Source organism: Ranitomeya imitator, chromosome 6 (assembly GCF_032444005.1).
Source record: "Ranitomeya imitator isolate aRanImi1 chromosome 6, aRanImi1.pri, whole genome shotgun sequence".
Lineage (NCBI taxonomy): Eukaryota > Metazoa > Chordata > Amphibia > Anura > Dendrobatidae > Ranitomeya > Ranitomeya imitator.
The window spans coordinates 482,027,742-482,051,457 of record NC_091287.1 but is presented as its reverse complement, the minus strand read 5'-3'; the positions used below and the strand labels follow the sequence as shown (position 1 = coordinate 482,051,457).

General features: G+C 44.7%; 1 protein-coding gene across 1 annotated transcript in view; it reads left to right on the top strand.

Annotated features, from left to right (window-relative positions):
* Positions 1–23,716, top strand: part of CALB1 (calbindin 1) — a 105,256-nt gene that overhangs the window by 42,861 nt on the left and 38,679 nt on the right. The window contains exons 4-5 of the mRNA XM_069731589.1: positions 4,359–4,439; positions 18,753–18,809. Of these exons, the coding sequence (XP_069587690.1) occupies positions 4,359–4,439; positions 18,753–18,809 (138 nt within the window). The remainder of the gene's footprint in view (positions 1–4,358; positions 4,440–18,752; positions 18,810–23,716) is intronic.

Here is a 23,716-nt window from a genome sequence, read left to right as displayed (position 1 = left end):
TATTATTGTGGTTTTTGCCAGACTTTTGCCATTAGATGAACCAGAATTTTATTGCGATTCATTCTAGACAAACTTATTAATGAAATGGATCACATTTGTCACATTCTACATTGTCTAAAAAAGGAGGTGGATGTGGTGCTGCCAAATGGTAAAATGCATCACACTTATTACTGGAGTGTGACACATTTTAGGCATATTCATCAAGTGCTTATTCCACATCACTAGTTATGCATCAGTATTTGTAGCCCAAACCAGGAATGGAAATTACAGCGAAAAACGATCATTGAAAGATTTACACCTGTTCTGTGTTTTGGAGACAATGCTGGTTTTGACATACAAATACTGATGACGAGATACTGATGAAAAATACTGATGTGTGAATAAACCGTAAAGTACAGTATACAACTGTGCAAAAAAAGGAAACAGAGTCTGATATGCACCAACGATGCACCAAATCTATCCGATCTGTGCACACTGTTTGATAGATTTGTCACGTCTTCTGTCTCACCTACATTTATGATAGACAGCATTAATAAATCTGCTCCACTGTCTGTGCTGTCTCTCATTTCTTCTAACTTAATGGATTATTCCCAACATTGCAAGTTATCACGTATCCACAGGAAAGATGTTAAAGGCAATGTGTCCACAGGTTTTTGCCTTTGATTTCAGTAATGTGTCACTTACTAGCTTATATGATGCTGTTTCAATAAAATTAGTATTTAATTTGCAGAAGAATATCACTATAAGACTAGGTGTCTTGTACCTCCTAGTCTACTGCTCTGTACAATCCCACCCCACCACTGATTTACCTCCTAGTCTACTGCTCTGTACAATCCCACCCCACCACTGATTTACCTCCTAGTCTACTGCTCTGTATAATCCCACCCCACCACTGATTTACCTCCTAGTCTACTGCTCTGTACAATCCCACCCCACCACTGATTTACCTCCTAGTCTATTGCTCTTTACAATCCCGCCCCATCACTGATTTGCCTCCTAGTCTATTGCTCTTTACAATCCCGCCCCATCACTGATTTGCCTCCTAGTCTACAGCTCTGTACAATCCCACCCCACCACTGATTTACCTCCTAGTCTATTGCTCTTTACAATCCCGCCCCATCACTGATTTGCCTCCTAGTCAACTGCTCTGTACAATCCCACCCCACCACTGATTTACCTCCTAGTCTACTGCTCTGTACAATCCCGCCCCATTACTGATTTACCTCCTAGTCTACTGCTCTGTACAATCCCGCCCCATCACTGATTTACCTCCTAGTCTACTGCTCTGTACAATCCCACCCCACCACTGATTTACCACCTAGTCTACTGCTCTGTACAATCCCGCCCCATCACTGATTTACCTCCTAGTATACTGCGCTGTACAATCCCGCCCCATCACTGATTTACCTCCTAGTCTACTGCTCTGTACAATCCCGCCCCATCACTGATTTACTTCCTAGTCTACTGCTCTGTATAATCCTGCCCCATCACTGATTTACCTCCTAGTCTACTGCTCTGTAAAATCCCACCCCACCACTGATTTACCTCCTAGTCTACTGCTCTGTACAATCCCGCCCCATCACTGATTTGCCTCCTAGTCTACTGCTCTGTACAATCCCGCTCCATCACTGATTTACCTCCTAGTCTACTGCTCTGTATAATCCCGCCCCACCACTGATTTACCTCCTAGTCTACTGCTCTGTAAAATCCCACCCCACCACTGATTTACCTCCTAGTCTACTGCTCTGTATAATCCCACCCCACCACTGATTTGCCTCCTAGTCTAGTGCTCTGTAAAATCCCACCCCACCACTGATTTACCTCCTAGTCTACTGCTCTGTACAATCCCGCCCCATCACTAATTTACCTCCTAGTCTACTGCTCTGTACAATCCCGCCCCATCACTGATTTGCATCCTAGTCCACTGCTCTGTACAATCCCGCCCCACTACTGATTTACCTCCTAGTCTACTGCTCTGTACAATTCTGCCCCATCACTGATTTACCTCCTAGTCTACTGCTCTGTATAATCCCACCCATCTCTGATTTACCTCCTAGTCTACTGCTCCGTACAATCCCACCCATCTCTGATTTACCTCCTAGTCTACTGCTCTGTACAATCCCACCCATCTCTGATTTACCTCCTAGTCTACTGCTCTGTACAATCCCACCCATCTTTGATTTAGCTCCTAGTCTACTGCTCTGTACAATCCCGCCCCATCACTGATTTACCTCCTAGTCTACTGCTCTGTACAATCCCGCCCCATCACTGATTTACCTCCTAGTCTACTGCTCTGTACAATCCCACCCATCTTTGATTTACCTCCTAGTCTACTGCTCTGTACAATCCCGCCCCATCACTGATTTACCTCCCAGTCTACTGCTCTGTACAATCCCGCCCCATCACTGATTTACCTCCTAGTCTCCTGCTCTGTATAATCCCACCCCACCACTGACTTACCTCCTAGTCTACTGCTCTGTATAATCCCACCCCACCACTGATTTACCTCCTAGTCTACTGCTCTGTACAATCCCGCCTCATCACTGATTTACCTCCTAGTCTACTGCTATGTACAATCCCGCCCCATCACTGATTTACCTCCTAGTCTACTGCTCTGTACAATCCTGCCCCATCAATGATTTAACACCTAGTCTACTGCTCTGTACAATTCCACCACTGATTTACCTCCTAGTCTACTGCTCTGTATAATCCCACCACTGATTTACCTCCTAGTCTACTGCTCTGTACAATCCTGCCCCATCACTGATTTACCTCCTAGTCTACTGCTCTGTAAAATCCTACCCCACCACTGATTTACCTCCTAGTCTGCTGCTCTGTGTAATCCTGCCCAGCTACTGATTTACCTCCTAGCCTACTGCTCTGTATAATCCCACCCCACCACTGACTTACCTCCTAGTCTACTGCTCTGTATAATACCACCCCACCACTCATTTACCACCTAACCTACTGCTCTCTATAATGCCACTCCACCACTGATTTACCTCCTAGCCTACTGCTCTATATAAACCCACCCCACCACTGACTTACCTCCTAGTCTACTGCTCTGTATAATCCCACCCCAGCATTGATTTACCTCCTATTCTACTGCTCTGTGTAATCCTGCTCCACTACTGATTTACTTCCTAGTCTACTGCTCTGTGTAATCCTGCCTCATCATTGACTTATCTCCTAGTCTACTGCTCTGTATAATCCCACCCCACCACAGAATTACCTCCTAGTCTCCTGCTCTGTATAATCCGGCCCCACCACTGATTTAACCCTTAGTCTACTTCTCTGTGTAATCCTGCCCACCACTGATTTACCTCCTAGTCTAATGCTCTGTATAATCCCACCCCACCACTGACTTACCTCCTAGTCTACTACTCTTTATTATCCCACCATACTACTGATTTACCTCCCAGACTACAACTCTATATAATCCCACCCCACCACTGATTTACCTCCTAGTCTACTACGCTGTATAATCCTGCCATAGTACTGATTTACCTCCCAGACTACTACTCTATATAATCCCACCCCACCACTGATGTACCTCCTAGTCTACTGCCCTGTATAATCCCGCCTCACCAGAGATTTACCTCCTAGTCTGCCCCTACATTGTGCTGCTTATATATTACATAGCAAAATCTGCTGACAGATTACATTTTAACTTGGTGAGGGGCCAACTACTAGCACCACTGTCAATCTCGAGACTGAGTCTGGTGTTGGAATGCCCTGTCAGATTGAAGAGGTGGTCGCATTGTTTATAGGGTTGCCGTAGAAAGCAGAGCGCTGCATTTTTCTATCTTCATCAGTCTCATGAATTTTGAACGGGGCACGAGGAAGCGTGATATACCAGTGCTCCATTCGAACAGGGAGGGATTTTTTTTTTTCTTTTTGCTCTTTCCTGACAAATATACAGTGATGTGTATTATCCTAACACAAAAATTTAATCCAGTGACTCTCAAAAGTGAACCAATCTGTAGATACAATACCGACTTTCCCAACTGTTTTCTTCATATTGGTGTCATGGCTTCCATTATTAGGATCGCTGATGTTACAGAGCCTAATACCAAGTATACATTCTCAATATAGCAGCATAGGCTTAGAGCCAAGTTTCTATAAAGTTCCTCTTTTGCAAGCATTACGCCATGATGTATTAATGTGCATTCAGCGCTTTCAATTCTAGAGTTTCTAGAGTTTACGATAAGGGACAGTAACTAGGAAGAAACATTCATCCATAGCAGAGAAATTGTATGCTCTCTCATGCGCCTCTTTACCTGCACAATGTAGAACTGTGGAGTGAAAGCTCTCTGGTAATAAATGCATCTCATTTCCATTATCTGCCTTCTTTTCAGCTCGCCCAAATCTTGCCGACCGAGGAGAATTTCTTGCTGTTCTTTAGAGAGCAGGTGAAGTCAAGCGAGGAGTTCATGCAGGTACGTCCGAACTGTGCTGAGAACATACAGACCTTCAGTCTGATATTCAGATGAGCTATGGGGGTCACTAACGATAAGAAAACATGCTGCCTATAATAAATGTATGTCACATGTTCGGAGGTCTGATCTATCTAGCCTATGTTCACATGCGTCCATTCTAAACAGACATCAGATCCTTCTTCACATGGTGGCCAATGGACCTCAGTGACTTGTCACAGAGCTTCTTGGGTTCGGTCGAGGTGTACTTCATTTTTCCTATCAAAAACAACCGAATTGGTAACGGAGGCTCCTAACACAACCTCCAATGCAGATGTGAGCATAGCCTGAGTCCTGGACATCCATCCAGGGTCTGTACATGGCAGTGGTGTCCAACCTCCTGCTCCCAAGTAGTTGCCAAACCTCAACATATGTTGTAGCTTGCATTTAGTTTTAGTTACCGTAGAGTTATTTTATCTACTAGATAAGATAATATGAAATAAAAATTCATGAGAGGATATTGAAGCATTATTGGGGTCTCTAGTTAAAAAAGAATATACCATAAATTAAAGGGTTATTCTCACCATTCTAAATTGTTAAATTTGCAAAGTATAAAAAAAAGCAAATTGGCAAAAATGGAGGGATTTCTAATTGTATTGTTTGCTGCTTGTTGCGGTGATAGACTTGCAGCGGTGATAGACTGCGGCAGTTGCCAGTCTCCTAGTCAAGGAGCTCAGTGCTTACTTACCAGTTCTTTGCATTAGAACTTACAAGCTGGCCACCCCAGTTTCAGTGGTCCGGCGCTCGTCCGATGCTGCAGAGGGCAGGATTCAGTGGTGCGGTGCGCGTGAAGACCAATGATGAGAACAACCCTTTAAGGATTTGTGAGCTAATATAGGGACAGATACAAAGGTCACCTCTCACTCTGAAGGACCCAGCCCAGCTATCCATCACATGAACAGTCCATTTTTTGTAATGATTTGTTTTCCACTGGATGGCACTGCAGTGGAATTACTACCAAATGCTTTCAGCTGATTGCTGGGGAACCTTGCAGCAGGAAACCGTATGATCAGCTTATTGTTAAATGAACCTTCTTAAAAAAGCAATTGTCAAAATCAGACTACCCTTTAGGCTTTGCACACATGGAATTTGAGCCCCATGTTTGCAGTATACTGTGTTCTGTATCCATCAGGCTCCATCCACTCAGCAGAGCCCACAAGAGCATCATTCAGGCTGGAAAACATTATCTATTTATATAATTACCTTAAATTGTCTGTCATCCACCTCCGTCTTGACGTCCTCGAATCCCACAATCCACCGCGCCGCAGCGGAAGTATGCCGACCGCCATATTGGAATACCCAAGTGATGGGTATTCCAATATGGCACCCGCTTGTGGTACCAGACCCTTGCGCAGTACCACCAGTGGGTCATCGCCGGACCCCGCGCTGCTGGGACTCCCCCGCCGCAAGAACCCCATGCCACAAGGACCCCTGCACACCGCTGGGATCCAGGCCATCGCTGGGATCCAGGCCGCCGCTAGGATCCCAACGGCCACTGGGATCCAGACCACCGCTGGGATCCTGGCTGCCGCTTGGATCCAGACCACCGGGCACCCTCCCCACCGGGCACCCGTAGGAAAATGATTCACTGCGCAGGCGCAGTAAATCAGACCGCCATCTTTGTAGAGGCAGATGACGTGGCGGGCACATTAACTGCGCATGCGCGAAACCAGGGAGCGCATGCGCAGTTGATCTATCTGTTTATTTATGAACTGCGCCACAGCATGTCATTGTTTGACAGATGCTGTGACGTGCATGCCAGCAGCCCCTGAATTGGTGGAAGTTTAGACTCAACTAGTTTCCCCTTGCTTTACGTCCATCAGGACGTCACCACCCTCCCAATGCGATAGCATCGGGCCTCCATCTAGTATATTATAGTTACTGTATAAAAGTGTGCACTAGTTGACCAGACCTTTCTATATAGATTCCTTTTCTCATGTTGAAAGCAAATCCTACACATTATACCTACAGGAGTTTTTTTACATTCTCTAGTAAATCCATAGAAATTAAATATGAAGTCGGTACCTCTGAAGTTACAACAACTTCCACTCTTCTCGGAAGAATTTCTATAACATTTTGCAATGTGTCTTTTAGAATTTATACCCATTCATCCAGAAGAACATTTTTGAGGTCAGATAATGATGCTGGATGAGTGGTCCTGGCTAATAATCTCCATTCTAGCTCATCACAAAGTTCTTCAGAGTTGCCAGTCAAGTTCTTCCACACCAAGGTCACCCAACCCAACCCAACTGGGGCGCAGTCATGATGAGCATAAAAAGGGCCTTCCCCAAACTCTTCCTACAGAGTACAGTTGTCCAAAATGCCAAGCACGGTAAATAATAATTGGCGAGGTTGGTAATATTATGTTACCTCCATCCCCAGTTCCTTGTCACTTTTGTTATTGCTAAGTAAAATGTGGCCTGTCTTAAGATATCTTCCTCCAAATCATGCCTTTTTACATTTTTCTTATGGCCACTTACTATTCCATTCTAAGTTATTATTATTATTTATTTTTAGAGCACCATTGATTCAATGGGTACTGTACATGAGAGGGGGTTACATACAAAACACAAATATAAAATATGGTGAGCAACTAACAATAACAGACTGGTACAGAGGGGAGAGGACAGCCTTTGCCGGCTTAGGCTAAGTTCATACTAGGCGTTATTGCAGCGTTCTTTTGATGGATTTTTAATGCAAATTTTCAGCTGCTTTTTACAGTACCAGCAAAGTCTATGAGATTTCAGAAACCTCCTGCACACACCTTGTTTTTTTGTCATCAGGAATTTGTGCTTTACATGTTTTTTTTCACAACGGAGCATGTCACTTCTTTCAGCATTTTTCAACCATTGAAATGAATGGGAGGTGGAAAAAACGTAGGTGTTGGGTTTTGCTGCGCTTTTTGTGCCAAAACCTGATTCTATAGAATAGGACTTTTTTTCAACACTAAACTTTATCAGCATGCACAAGAGACAAATCTAGCGTGCCAAAACAGCAGCAAAAAAAGCAAGGAAAACCTGCTTTCTTTCTGAAGCTTCTTTCCTGCCAAGAGATCAGGTTTCTCTGCGAAAAAAAAAAACACTGAAAAAACGCCTAGTGGGAACTTACAGTCTCCAAGCTATGAGAAGGTGTTCATTTCACAAAGGTTTCAGTAAAGAAATGTATGAGATCACTCGATTCACATAAATTCTTTAGAAAAGCTTTCATTATAAATACTAGAATAAAGACTATAGATAAGAAACTTCTGTAAAGGTACCTTCACACATAACGATTTCGTTAACGATATCGTTGCTATTTGTGACCGAAATCGTTATGCGTGACAGCGACCAACGATCAGGCCCCTGCTGGGAGATCGTTGGTCGCTGGGGAATGATCAGGAACTTTATTTGGTCGCTGATCACCCGCTGACATCGCTGAATCGGCGTGTGTGACGCCGATCCAGCGATGTCTTCACTGGTAACCAGGGTAAACATCGGGTTACTAAGCGCAGGGCCGCGCTTAGTAACCCGATGTTTACCCTGGTTACCATTGTAAAAGTTAAAAAAAACAAACAGTACATACTTACATTCCGGTGTCTGTTCTTCGCCGTTAGCTTCCCTGCACTGTGTCAGCGCCGGCCGGCCGTAAAGCAGAGCACAGCGGTGACGTCACCGCTCTGCTTTACGGCCGGCCGGCGCTGACACAGTGCAGGGAAGCTGACGCCGGGGGACAGACACCGGAATGTAAGTATGTACTGTTTGTTTTTTTTAACTTTTACAATGGTAACCAGGGTAAACATCGGGTTACTAAGCGCAGCCCTGCGCTTAGTAACCCGATGTTTACCCTGGTTACTCGGGGACTTCGGCATCGTTGGTCGCTGGAGAGCTGTCTGTGTGACAGCTCTCCAGCGACCACACAGCAACGCTGCAGCGATCGGGATCGTTGTCTAGATCGCTGCAGCGTCGCTAAATGTGACAGTACCTTAACAAATGTACCACTTCCCAGTCTTCAGAGTGACCAATGTCTAGGGCAGCACGGTGGCTCAGTGGTTAGCACTGCAGCCTTGCAGTGCTGGAGTCCTGGGTACAAATCCCACCAAGGACAACATCTGTAATGAGTTTGTATGTTCTTCCCGTGTTTGCGTGGGTTTCCTCCAGTTTCCTTCCACATTCTGAAAACATACTGATAGGCAATTTAGATTGTGAGCCCCATCAGGGACAGCGATGATAATGTTTGTAAGTCGCTGTGGAATATCTTAGCGCTATATAAAAATATAGATTATTATTATCATGCCTCAACCCGTCACATACTTTGGACTAAATTGCGGTTATCCTGATGTTCTCCACTGCTTTTTATGTTTTAAAAAAAAATGTCCCAGCATAATCTAAAAATAAAAATGACAGTAAACTCACTTTCTCGTCATTGCTGCTCTGATACCACTGTTCTGGTCCCCCACCTGCATCTGACCTTCATATTCTGTACGTAGGAGCATGTGACCATGGTCCCAAATGTTGTCACATACCCATCGCTGCCGGTGAAGGATGCTAGGAGGCCAGCAGGTGACCCAGGCAGTGCCACACGATGAGCAGCAGAGGACTGGTATTTGAGTTTAGTGTATTTTTTATTTTTAGGCCAAGCTGGGACGAGGCCTCTAAGAACATTGATTTTCATAGGCACTATGTGTAGCTTTCTTTTTATCACACAGGATACTGATACCAGTCCATAAGTAATAATAGAACAACACGGCACTCGTAGTAGTGTATAGAGTAGGTGCTCAAGTAGGGTAATCCAGCCCAACAAATCCAAATCTGAAAAAACTTGGCACTCTAGATGAATAATTATCATATGCAAAAGGTTTATTGATGTGCATCCATAAAGGCAAGTCGAACTTTTTCGGTCCACATCCGGACCTTCATCAGAACAAATAAAAGAGATATGGTGCAGGGAGAAACGTTAATCCTGTCTCTATAAATTCTAATATTGGTAGGGTAGCCTGGATGCAGCAAGAAGTCGTGTCGTAGGCACGATTGCCTTGTGCAGGCGTGTACTACGGAGGACAGAGAATGAACTTCAATCCAATATTGCAGCCAGCATGCAGGCAGCGGGTAAGGAAAGGGTGAATCAAACACCCGAAAACCCCCGCCCCTATGGCTGAAGATTGTTCCCTCCAAATTCAGGTGACAGAGTCCCTTTAAAAAACAGAAAAAAAATTCCCCATTCCCATTTTAGCCATTTATTCCCATAGAAATAAAAGTTATACACACCTATCTGCTATAATTCCATAATAAAGAGGTCTCACGACGATCCCCAACTCTGCTACATCCGGATGGGGTGGTGAGCGGTGACATCAGTAACATGACACCTCACTACATCAGCCAGAACACAGTGAGAGTATCGTGAGAAATTTCCAACTGCAGTGATGAGCGGTGACGTAATTAATGTTACCACAGGTCACAGGCAGCGATTCTCACAGTAACCATTGAACTGCTTTAACCTTACTGACGTTACCGCTCCCAGGGTGTGAAATCGCAGGGAAAAATGATGAGAGTTGGATTCAGCACCCGGCGCCTGGGAACAGCGCTAACTGTGCTGCTTTTCCCAGACACCAGTACGCTTCATATTGATAGTGCACGGATGGCACACGGATGTTACTTACGCACACGGATAACACCGATACCGTTTTTTCCTGTACCAGAAATATCAGGATGTGTGAAAGAGGCCTTAATACATATTTTACAAATCTAAAAACCGTGACACTGAATTTTCTAAAAACAGAAAAAAATGGCAGTTTAGTATCTCTTAATAAAGCGGTGCTTTTTTATTACAAATATTTTTAAAAGTGTAGGTTTCTCTAAAATTCTTGTTATTATCCACAATCAAGGAATGGTTATCCAAATTAAAATGATCAAATCCATGATAAACTTGATAGAATTAATTCTATTTCCTCTATTTTGGACCATTTCCAATACTCAAATGCAATAGAGCTCTGTCTCTAATTAGGCAGTACAATTAATTTACCCCATACAGGGTGGAATTTATAATGACTGACATTTTAGATGCCAATCTTAAAAGTCATCTGGTGTAAGATGTGCCAGATTGATTAAGAAGTGGACACATTGTGCTGCCATGGGCTCTCCGTGTGTCATAAACAGAAATGTCCGTCATCTTCCATTGATTTTCCTATTATTTACACCAGTTTCTGGAACATATACACTTACAAGGCTGCGGTTTGACGTGTCTCTTTGATATAAGCCTCACCCACTTGTCAAAAATTGGCAAGAATGCCTTGTGATATTGTTTTGTTTTTTTTTAGTAAAATGGATGTTTTTTCCAACCAAAATTATGGCCCACAGCTTTTGATTAGTTGCTCTCATAATTACTTAGAACTATATACTACCCATCAACTATCTTATACAATTAGCTAGGATTATCTCACCTCAACACTGCTCATCTTCAACACATGGACATTTTCCTACACTAATTATAACAACATAAGACACCGCAACCAAGGGCGTAACCATCGCAGTCGCAAATGTTACGACTGCAACCGGGCCCATGCCGGAGGGGGGCCCGCCAAGGATTCACGTCCAGCCGGTGTATTGCAGAGAAAGGTCTGCATGCATTGCAATAATCACCGTCGGCCAATCAGAGGCTGGCAGCTGATGTTGGGGTGCCAGGTAATAGCGTCGCATGCGCTATCATAGCAGGCAAGACGATGTCTACTGATGGCCTCTGCGCCGGCAACAGGAGAGGACGCTGCACATCGTGGGATTGGAGGAAGGTGAATAGAATGGGGATTTTTTTAATGCAGAGGCAGAATGGGGACATGTATACCAGTAAGAGACCTACGATGGGTGACATATATACCTAGAAGGGGCCCAAGATGGGGATATATATACCTAGACGGGGCCGAGGATGGGGGACATATATACCTGGAAGGGGCCCAGGATGGGTGACATATATACCTAGAAGGGGCCCAAGATGGGGACATATATACCTAGACGGGGCCGAGGATGGGGGACATATATACCTGGAAGGGGCCCAGGATGGGGTATATGTATACCTGGAAGGGTCCCAGGATGGGTGACATATATACCTGGAAGGGGCCCAGGATGGGGGACATATATACCTGGAAGGGGCCCAGGATGGGAGACATATATATACCAGGAAGTGGTCCAGGATGGGGGTCATGTATACCAGGATGGGTGTCATAAATTTCAATAGGGGGGACATATATACCAGAATTGGAGACATATATACCAGGATGGGGGACATATATACCAGGAAAGGGACCAAAATGGGGGACATATATACCTGGAAGGGGCCCAGGATGGGGGACATATATACCTGGAAGGGGCCCAGGATGGGAGACATATATATACCAGGAAGTGGTCCAGGATGGGGGTCATGTATACCAGGATGGGTGTCATAAATTTCAAAAGGGGGGACATATATACCAGAATTGGAGACATATATACCAGGATGGGGGACATATATACCAGGAAAGGGACCAAAATGGGGGACATATATACCAGGATGGGGCCCAGTATGGGGGACATAGAAACCAGGAAGGGTCCCAGGATGAGGGACATATGTACCAGGAAGGGAACCAAAAATGGGGGACAACTATACCAGGAAGGGGCCAAGGATGAATGACATATACCAGGAGGGGGTTAAGGATGGGGGTCATATATACCAGGATGGGAAACATATATACCAGCATGGGGGACATATATACCTGGAAGGGGCCCAGGATGTGTGACATTACTACATAATGAAGGGGGGGCTCAACATTGTATCACTAAACTTTCCTGAAGTGTTCACGTACAGACAGGATTTTCTTTTCTTCACCTGGAGGAAGCACTCTTAGATAGGTGTTGTAGACTTTTCTTTGCCTTCGTATGGTTGAATAAACTTGTTGATAGAATCTACTCTTGCACCATTTCACGATTGTCATAGCATTTCTGTGCAAACATTATTTGTGTTAGAAGATAAAGCTGTTACTAGTGCAAAACTATTACACTATCCAAACTCCAGCAAGTTTTATTCAATATACTTATAGAATTAAAATAAAAATTAATTTATCATAAAATATGTTTAAAAAGTGATGCACTTTCCACAAGCTTGACCCAGGGTTTCGCCTCACTGCTACCTCTGGGGGCATAAAGGAGTGTCCTAATCACTAAATGAAATATGTTAATAGATTAGGACACACCTTCATGCACCAGACAAAGACATGAGGTGAAACCCTGGCTCAGGCATGTGCAAGTTATGCTGTTGGTTTTTTTTCATGTTTTATGCTGTATTTGGATTCTAATCTTGTGGGTATACTGAATAAACCTCATCATAAACCCGGTATTGTAATAATTTTGCACTGAGTACAGCTTTAACAACTGAGTTTTGCCGAGAAATCCCACTAAGATCCTGAAAGGAAATGGAAAGGTGCGAAAACTGATTTCATTGAATTTCATTGGAAATCATTTCAAATTCGAGTTCCTAATCCCCACCAACTCGATTGATTGCTCCACGGTCCTGGTTTATATAATTTTGTACAAAAATTGTTGGTACATTTTCATACACCCCTTATGTTATCTCACTAAAATACTATGGATGTGTTCATTCCTGCACATATTCACAAGGCTTTTTGAACAGATATGTGTTTCCTATGTACATATTCATGTAACAATCGTGTTTGTTCTCAATCTGCACATCGTAGCAGCTGCAATGCAAAATACATGAGCGGCCAAAATATGCAAACTGCTCCACTCAGGTGCGAATGACCTTTCCTACATCGGTACGTCTATTGTTCAGCAGAAATCTTTATTATCCCATTGGTATTACTCCTTACCTTTCTCTAAGTCCCTGCCCATATTTTATGTAGAATATATTGAATAGAACTTATAAAGAAATATTGCCAGTTATTCCATTCATCACACTGGTCTCTAGACCAGGGGTCCCCAACCTGGAGCTCGAGAGCCACATGTAGCTCGCGAGCCCGTGATGTGTGGCTCGCAGCTTTCTGCCATCTTGGTGCAATCGCACCAGGTGTAGCAAACAGCTACAGTAAATGTCTAAATGGTGACTTTTCTGTGTAGCCCTGCACAGAATAGTAAATCTGAATGGGGTAAAATTGGAAACCCTGGACCTTGGCATACTGATTTCAGTGGAAAAGCTTTGGCTGTCATTATACCGGTAATAAGGGCCTTGGGTGTCACTACTGTGAATGGGGGGATGTGGCTCGTGACCCTCTCTCTGACCTGGATGTGGCACGCGACCCTCTCTCTGAGCTGGATGTGGCACGCGACCCTCTCTCTGAGCTGGATGTGGCACGCGACCCTCTCTCTGAGCTGGATGTGGCACGCGACCCTCTCTCTGAGCTGGATGTGGCACGCGACCCTCTCTCTGAGCTGGATGTGGCACGCGACCCTCTCTCTGAGCTGGATGTGGCTCGTGACCCTATCTCTGAGCTGGATGTGGCACGCGACCCTCTCTCTGAGCTGGATGTGGCACGCGACCCTCTCTGAGCTGGATGTGGTACGCGACCCTCTCTCTGAGCTGAATGTGGCTCGTGACCCTATCTCTGAGCTGGATGTGGCACGCGACCCTCTCTCTGAGCTGGATGTGGCACGCGACCCTCTCTCTGAGCTGGATGTGGCTCGTGACCCTCTCTCTGAGCTGGATGTGGCACGCGACCCTCTCTCTGAGCTGGATGTGGCACGTGACCCTCTCTCTGAGCTGGATGTGGCACGCGACCCTCTCTCTGGGCTGGATGTGGCATGTGACCCTCTCTCTGAGCTGGATGTGACTCGCGACCCTCTCTCTGAGCTGGATGTGGCACGTGACCCTCTCTCTGAGCTGGATGTGGCTCGCGACCCTCTCCTGAGCTGTATGTGGTTCACAACCTTCCTTCATAGCTGAATGTGGCTCCCAAGGTCACAAAGGTTGGGACCTCTACTCTAGATCAATCACATCGGGCTAATGAATCCTGGTTTCTGTTGCTCATTTATCATCTTCCCTGTTTAGACTTGGACAAGATGAGGCAAATGATTTCATTATTATTATTAGAAGGTAATTAGGGAATAAACTCAAATATCCCTGGGTCAACATGTAATAAGCCAGGCAAGGGCAAGTAGTCTACTTTAATAACTTTAATTTACTAGAAAAGGAGAAGGAATATTTTTGATATTGGTTGCAGTGGTTGAAATATTAAAGTTTTTGATTAGGGGCATAAATTTGCCAATGTTCGTACATCCACCTCTCAAACTTCTTTTAAGGATACATTTCCATTACTTTTCATTATATTCTGTATAAAAAGCTATGGAACATGTCAGTGCTGTATCATTACCAGAGATCATGTGGATTCAAAGATTTCTCAGAAACCTCTTGAGACAGGTCAACCAGAATATAACCATGGATTAATGTTCTTTTTTTAGCTCACTGCATTTTCCACGTTCTTATTCTGTAAATACTCAGAAAACAGATATTTATTGATTTTTGCTTTTTAATGACTTTCTATGAGAGATGTTGAGATATTGCTATGAGAGATATTTCTTTGTAAACAATATATATCGTGACAAAGTAACTGGTAAAATGCTGGAGGGGAGATATTTTTCACTATGCCTAATGGCGTCATTGATACAGTACAGACCAAAAGTTTGGACACACTTTCTCATTTAAAGATTTTTCTGTATTTTCATGACTATGAAAATTGTACATTCACATTGAAGGCATCAAAACTATGAATTAACACATATGGAATTATATACTTAACAAAAAAGTGTGAAACAACTGAAATTATGTCTTATATTCAAGGTTCTTCAAAGTAGCCACCTTTTGCATTGATGACTGCTTTGTACACTCTTGGCATTCTCTTGATGAGCTTCAAGAGGTAGTCACCGGGAATGGTCTTCCAACAATCTTGAAGGAGTTCCCAGAGATGCTTAGCACTTGTTGGCCCTTCACTCTGCGGTCCAGCTCACCCCAAACCTTCTCGATTGGGTTCAGGTCTGGTAACTGGGGAGGCCAGGTCATCTGGCGTAGCACCCCATCACTCTCCTTCTTGGTCAAATAGCCCTTACACAGCCTGGAGGTGTGTTTGGGGTCATTGTCCTGTTGAAAAATAAATGATGGTCCAACTAAACGCAAACCGGATAGAATAGCATGCCGCTGCAAGATGCTGTGGTAGCCATTCTGGTTCAGTATGCCTTAAATTTTGAATAAATCCCCAACAGTGTCACCAGCAAAGCACCCCCACGCCATCACACCTCCTCCTCCATGCTTCACAGTGGGAACCAGGAATGTAGAGTCCATCCGTTCACCTTTTCTGCATCGCACAAAGACACGGTGGTTGGAACCAAAGATCTCAAATTTGGACTCATCAGACCAAAGCACAGATTTCCACTGGTCTAATGTCCATTCCTTGTGTTCTTTAGCCCAAACAAGTCTCTTCTGCTTGTTGCCTGTCCTTAGCAGTGGTTTCCTAGCAGCTATTTTACCATGAAGGCCTGCTGCACAAAGTCTCCTCTTAACAGTTGTTGTAGAGATGTGTCTGCTGCTAGAACTCTGTGTGGCATTGACCTGGTCTCTAATCAGAGCTGCTGTTAAACTGCGATTTCTGAGGCTGGTGACTCGGATAAACTTATCCTCAGAAGCAGAGGTGACTCTTGGTCTTCCTTTGCTCCTTTCCTGGGGCGGTCCTCATGTGAGCCAGTCTCTATGTAGCGCTTGATGGTTTTTGCAACTGCACTTGGGGACACTTTCAAAGTTTTCCCAATTTTTTGGACTGACTGACCTTCATTTCTTAAAGTAATGATGGCCACTCGTTTTTCTTTACTTAGCTGCTTTTTTCTTGCCATAATACAAATTCTAACAGTCTATTCAGTAGAACTATCAGCTGTGTATCCATCAGACTTCTGCACAACACAACTGATGGTCCCAACCCCATTTATAAGGAAAGAAATCCCACTTATTAAACCAGACAGGGCATACCTGTGAAGTGAAAACCATTCCCGGTGACTACCTCTTGAAGCTCATCAAGAGAATGCCAAGAGTATGCAAAGCAGTCATCAAAGCAAAAAGTGGCTACTTTGAAGAACCTAGAATATAAGACATATTTTCAGTTGTTTCACACTTTTTTGTTAAGTATATAATTCCACATGTGTTAATTCATAGTCTTGATGCCTTTAGTGTAAATGTACAATTTTCATAGTCATGAAAATACAGAAAAATCTTTAAATGAGAAGGTGTGTCCAAACTTTTGGTCTGTACTGTATTAAACCCAGAGTTTTTCCTCCAGCACACTAAGGGTATGTGCACACGCTGCGGATTTTGCTGCGGATCCGCTGCAGGTCCGCAGCGGTTTCCCATGTGTTTACAGTATAATGTAAACCTATGGGAAACGAAATCCGCAGTGCACATGCTGCGGAAAAAAACGCGCGGAAACGGGTCCTGTAGAAGCGCTGTTTCAAGCGCTGTTTCAAGCGCGAAACGGCCGTCGTCTCTTCCTGCACACTCCTCTCACTGCCTTGTTCCCCCGAACCGTGAAGATGTCTTTTCTACATGTTTAAATAAAGAAACTACTGACTACAGGATCGGTGAATGCTGCCGCGTTTGTTCTATGATTTGCAATGATTTGACTCTTTATATCACGCGAGCACCTCCGTTTATTCATCGGGTTACCATTGATTGAAAGTCTACATTTGGCGTCTCTCTAGACATTGTGGCTGTGCGGCTCGCTTTTTCTTTTTTGATTCATTGGAATCTGCAATAGAAACCGCGATAAATCCGCAGGAAAAACCGCAGCGGTTTTGCACTGCGGATTTATCAAATCCGCTGCTGAAAAATCCGCAGCCCTCACAGATACGTGTGCACATACCATTAGTGTGGTGAGGGGTTAAGCTAACTTTTATAATGGGCTAGCTTTTATGTGGACAGCCATAGAGCGGGTAGTAGGATGTCCACCTTATTTCCACCTCAGGGTGTAATCTGGGGTTTAAGTAACTGGCCTTCAAACGCAGCAGAGTTCAGTGTCTGGAAAGGAACATTCCAGAGAGTTATTTGTGTTTTGTTTATGCCTGAACCGTGGGTCTTGCTAACCCTAAGTGGGCTGATCCCCACTAATACAAGGACTGCTCCTAGTGCTACCGTTTTGTTTTTTTTTGTTTTGCTGTTTTGCCCAGAGGGCCGTGTTTTACTTTGTGCTTCACCTTGGTTTATGATGCATCTACAGTAAATAAATCAAGTACATTTCTAAAGCCGAAGTGTTCCCGTGTCTACCTCCATGTAGGGCCAAGTGAGACTATCTACCACAATACATACATGATTGGTTTGGTGTTTATTGTAGCCTGCAACATTTTGTGGAGATTAACTAAAAAAAAAAGTGTTATCTTTCAAATGCAAATTTTGGCAATAAATAAGATGCATACTATGCACAAACTGTTTTGGGACTTTTAAAACTTTATGCATCTTCCCAAATATCTTCATGCTAGCCACCTTAGGGAGAGACCCAAGTTGGGCTAAATGTAGCGGGACGAAAGAGACCGAAAAGCCCTCTACTTAAAGGAAATACATAGAGGATGTATTCCCAAATATCTTCTGAATGTTTTCCCTGTTTAACCTATTCTCTTCATCTTTTGATAAATTAAAAAAATATTATTAATGTTACTATTATAGAATTCATTAAGTCTTTCAGTGGGAATTCATTATACTGTAGGATAATTATTGGGCAAGTGAATATTTTGACCATAATCATTGTTATGCAGATTTTCCCACTGCGCTGTATAAACTTGAATGCTTATTGGATGAAGCAGATCAGGTGATGTGTATTTGTGTAATAAGGAGTGAGTGACCTAAGAATACAACACTCTTTACCAAGGTGTTCAATATTATTAGACAGCTTGTTTTCCTCAGTCAGAAAGGGCCAAAAAGAGACTTAACTGACTCTGAAAAGTCAAACATTGTTATAAGTCTTACAGAAGGATGCAACATTCTTCGAATTGCTATGATATTGGGACACGATCACAGAATCATCAAAAGTTTTATTGGAAATAGACAAAATTTGACAAAAAATTTAAATTTGATTTTCAGTAGATTCCATCATCTCTATCTTCAACCAGATGTTTTTTATTTAAAATGAATGGTACCTTTTTAGCAGTACACATGCCACAGAAAATCTGTATTGCAGTGTAGGATTTATTAATATATGTTATTCTAATATATAAGGTGAATTGTTATTTTATTTTATATATTACATTCATATTACATTTATTATTATTCTTATTTGTCTATCTATTCTTGTAGACATGGCGGAGGTATGATACTGATCATAGCGGCTTTATAGAAACAGATGAACTTAAGGTAATGTAAATATATACTATAGAGACTTACTAGTTGGAGCGGTATGTGATGTAATTTAAAGTGATGTCTTCTGCCTTTAGGTAGAAGTAAATGTTTATATAATAATCAGCCATGATCAGCCGAACCAGACCTCTTGCTTTGCACTGAGCAGGGAAAATACCCCAATTTCCTAGAGGAGCATTGCATGGCCTATAAGTCTCCTTACGCTGGCATGTCAAGCATGCCACTTGCCACAAGGAGAGACATTATCCCTTAAGGTACCGTTACACTAAACGATTTACCAACGATCACGACCAGCGATACGACCTGGCCGTGATCGTTGGTAAGTCGTTGTGTGGTCGCTGGGGAGCTGTCACACAGACATCTCTCTACAGCGACCAACGATCAGGGGAAAAACTTCGGCATCGTTGAAACTGTCTTCAACGATGCCGAAGTCCCCCTGCAGCACCCGGGTAACCAGGGTAAACATCGGGTTACTAAGTGCAGGGCCGCGCTTAGTAACCCGATATTTACCCTGGTTACCATTGTAAAAGTAAAAAAAAAAAACACATACTCACATTCCGATGTCTGTCATGTCCCCCAGCGTCAGCTTCCCTGCACTGTGTGTAAGCGCCGGCCGTAAAGCAGAGCGGTGATGTCACTGCTGTGCTCTGCTTTACGGACGGCCGGCGCTGACACAGTCAGTGCGGGAAGCAGATGCAGGGGGACGTGACAGACATTGGAATGTGAGTATGTACTGTTTTTTTAACTTGGTAACCAGGGTAAATATAGGGTTACTAAGCGCGGCCCTGTGCTTAGTAACCCGATATTTACCCTGGTTACCAGTGAACACATCGCTGGATCGGCGTCACACACGCCGATTCAGCGATGACAGCGGGTGATCAGTGACCAAAAAAAGGTCCTGATCATTCGCAGCGACCAACGATCTCCCAGCAGGGGCCTGATCGTTGGTCGCTGTCACGCATAATGATTTAGTTAACGATATCGTTGCTACGTCACAAAAAGCAACGATATCGTTAACGAAATCTTTATGCGTGAAGGTACCTTTAGACTCCAGTCAGAGGCCTGTCATACAGCCAAATCAGATATCATGCTTTGCACTGAGGTGAGCGCAAGACCCCGAAAAAAACGTGTCTGTAGAGTTGAGCGACCTTGACCTTTTTAGAGTCGAGCCGGGTTTCGCAAAACCCGACTATCTCAAAAGTCGGGTCGAGTGAAATCGGCCGATTATGACGTAAAGTCGGGATCGACCGAAACACGAAACCCAATGCAAGTCAATGGGGCAGCATAGTCGGCAGTGAGTGGGGGCCAGGAAAACACCTAGAGTGCCCATTTTAATTTCAAAACCATCCATTCTTCTTAATGAAGCTTGTCAATCTTAATTTCCCTTATAATAATAGTTAGGCATTGGAAATTGGGGGTCATTTGGCTAAAGTTGTGGGGGGTAGGGCCGGTTCAAGTATTTAGTGGGCCCAGTAAATCTGGACCACGTCACGGCAGTGGAGCAGGGAGAGATAAGTATTTCAACTTTGCAAGTGCTGTGATCCTGAGCAAGCAGGGAAGGGCCCCCTCATTGGCATTGGCACTGGCACAGGGCCCCTCAAAGTACAGCGGTGTGTTTGCACGGCGGGGGCGCCTCCCTCCGGCAGCAACACTTTTGCGTACTATGAGAGGCCCTGTGCCAGTGACGTCGCCAACGAGTATTCCTCCCCCCACCTGATGAAGGAACCTGCACCTTCATCTGCACCTTCCTCTTTGTCCCCGTGTAAGGTGGTATGGTATGCGGGAAGGGGGACCTGACTTTCAGCAGGGTCACAATCTTGCAGTGTAGCGTGCACGGGGAATGTAGCGTTCTGGGTCAATGTACCAGCAGACTCATCTATCACTGGCTGGGCTATGGGCAGGATGAGGAGGAAACACATATATAGGCCCAAAGAATAAAGTGGGCTAAATGCAGTTCAAAATTGGTAACAGGACTAACCAGGGGGCATTGTTTTGTTCAGTGGAGGACAACTGGAATGAGAGGCTGACACAGAGAGTAGGCCCAAATCTGTAAGTAGTCTAAATGCAGTTCAAACTTGGCAAGAGTAGTAAACAGGCGGCACAGCTTTGTTCACTGTAGGAGAACAGCAAGGAGCGGCAGACACAGATAGAAGGCCCCAACCCAACTAGTAGGCCCACTGCAGTTTTAAAATCCCGATAGGCTGAAAACCAGATAATTGTAGGTCATTTTTTGTAAAGAGGACAGCTGTATTGAGTGGCGCAGCCAGACACTACAAGTAGGCCTTAAACCACAAAGTTGGCTCGACGCTGGTTTAAAAAAGGTTACATGGGTACACGTTCTGCATTGTTGTGCTCAGTGGAGGACAATTGGAAGGAGGGACCGCAGAAAGACTTTGTAGGCGTAAAATTACAAAATTGGCTCTATGCAGCTTCGATTAGGTGGCAACCTGGAGAACACCTTGGAGCGGCAGACAAAGTCTCTACGACCCAGACCCAACTTGTAGGCCTAATGTAGTGTTGTTTCAACAACTACTTAAGACGAGCATGAAGATTGAAGCTATGGAGAGGAAACCTGGAGAACACCTTGTAGCGGAAGACACCGTCTCTACAACCCGGACCCAACTTGTAGGCCGAATGCAGTGTTTTCAACAACCACTTAAGAAGAGCCAGAAGATTGAAGCAATGGAGAGGCAACCTGGGGAACACCTTGGAGCGGAAGACACCGTCTCTACACCCCAGACCCAACTTGTAGGCCGCATGCAGTGTTGTTTTCAACAACTACTTAAGAAGAGCCAGAAGATTGAAGCAATGGAGAGGCAACCTGGGGAACACCTTGGAGCGGAAGACACTGGTAGTAGGCCCCAACCCAAGTACTAGCCCCACTGCAGTTAGATTAAAAAGACTACTAAACGAGAGCCTGAAGATCAAAGCTCAGAAAAGGCAACCCGGAGTACACCTTGGAGCGGCAGACACAGGTGGTAGGCCCCAAACCAAGTACTAGCCCCACTGCAGTTAGATTTAAAAAACTACTAAACGCGAGCCTGAAGATCAAAGCTCAGAAAAGGCAACCCGGAGAACACCTTGGAGCGGCAGACACTGGTGGTAGGCCCCAAACCAAGTACTAGCCCCACTGCAGTTACATTAAAAAGACTACTTAACGAGAGCCTGAAGATCAAAGCTCAGAAAAGGCAACCCGGAGAACACCTTGGAGCGGCAGACACTGGTGGTAGGCCCCAACCCAAGTACTAGCCCCACTGCAGTTAGATTAAAAAGACTACTTAACGAGAGCCTGAAGATCAAAGCTCAGAAAAGGCAACCCGGAGAACACCTTGGAGCGGCAGACACTGGTGGTAGGCCCCAACCCAAGTACTAGCCCCACTGCAGTTACATTAAAAAGACTACTTAACGAGAGCCTGAAGATCAAAGCTCAGAAAAGGCAACCCGGAGAACACCTTGGAGCGGCAGACACTGGTGGTAGGCCCCAACCCAAGTACTAGCCCCACTGCAGTTACATTAAAAAGACTACTTAACGAGAGCCTGAAGATCAAAGCTCAGAAAAGGCAACCCGGAGTACACCTTGGAGTGGCAACACAGGTGGTAGGCCCCAAACCAAGCACTAGCCCCACTGCAGTTAGATTTAAAAAGACTACTTAACGAGAGCCTGAAGATCAAAGCTCAGAAAAGGCAACCCGGAGAACACCTTGGAGCGGCAGACACTGGTGGTAGGCCCCAACCCAAGTACTAGCCCCACTGCAGTTACATTAAAAAGACTACTTAACAAGAGCCTGAAGATCAAAGCTCAGAAAAGGCAACCCGGAGTACACCTTGGAGCGGCAGACACAGGTGGTAGGCCCCAAACCAAGTACTAGCCCCACTGCAGTTAGATTTAAAAAGACTACTTAACGAGAGCCGGAAATCAAAGCTCAGAAAAGGCAACCCGGAGAACACCTTGGAGCGGCAGACACTGGTGGTAGGCCCCAAACCAAGTACTAGCCCCACTGCAGTTAGATTTAAAAAACTACTAAACGAGAGCCTGAAGATCAAAGCTCAGAAAAGGCAACCCGGAGAACACCTTGGAGCGGCAGACACTGGTGGTAGGCCCCAAACCAAGTACTAGCCCCACTGCAGTTACATTAAAAAGACTACTTAACGAGAGCCTGAAAATCAAAGCTCAGAAAAGGCAACCCGGAGTACACCTTGGAGCGGCAGACACAGGTGGTAGGCCCCAAACCAAGTACTAGCCCCACTGCAGTTAGATTTAAAAAGACTACTTAACGAGAGCCTGAAGATCAAAGCTCAGAAAAGGCAACCCGGATAACACCTTGGAGCGGCAGACACTGGTGGTAGGCCCCAACCCAAGTACTAGCCCCACTGCAGTTACTTTAAAAGGCTACTTAACGAGAGCCTGAAGATCAAAGCTCAGAAAAGGCAACCCGGAGAACACCTTGGAGCGGCAGACACTGGTGGTAGGCCCCAACCCAAGTACTAGCCCCACTGCAGTTACATTAAAAAGACTACTTAACGAGAGCCTGAAGATCAAAGCTCAGAAAAGGCAACCCGGAGTACACCTTGGAGCGGCAGACACAGGTGGTAGGCCCCAAACCAAGTACTAGCCCCACTGCAGTTAGATTTAAAAAGACTACTTAACGAGAGCCTGAAGATCAAAGCTCAGAAAAGGCAACCCGGAGAACACCTTGGAGCGGCAGACACTGGTAGTAGGCTTTAAAACAAAAATTTGGGTCAATGGAGTTTACAAAATGTTCCAGGGGTACACAGGCATCATTGGTGTGGTAAGCGGAGGACAATTTCTATTTGGGACTGCAGACAGACTTAATAGGCTGTCCCCTGTGGACCATGCATCCACAACATTAACCCAGTACGCCGTAATGGACATGTAACCTTTC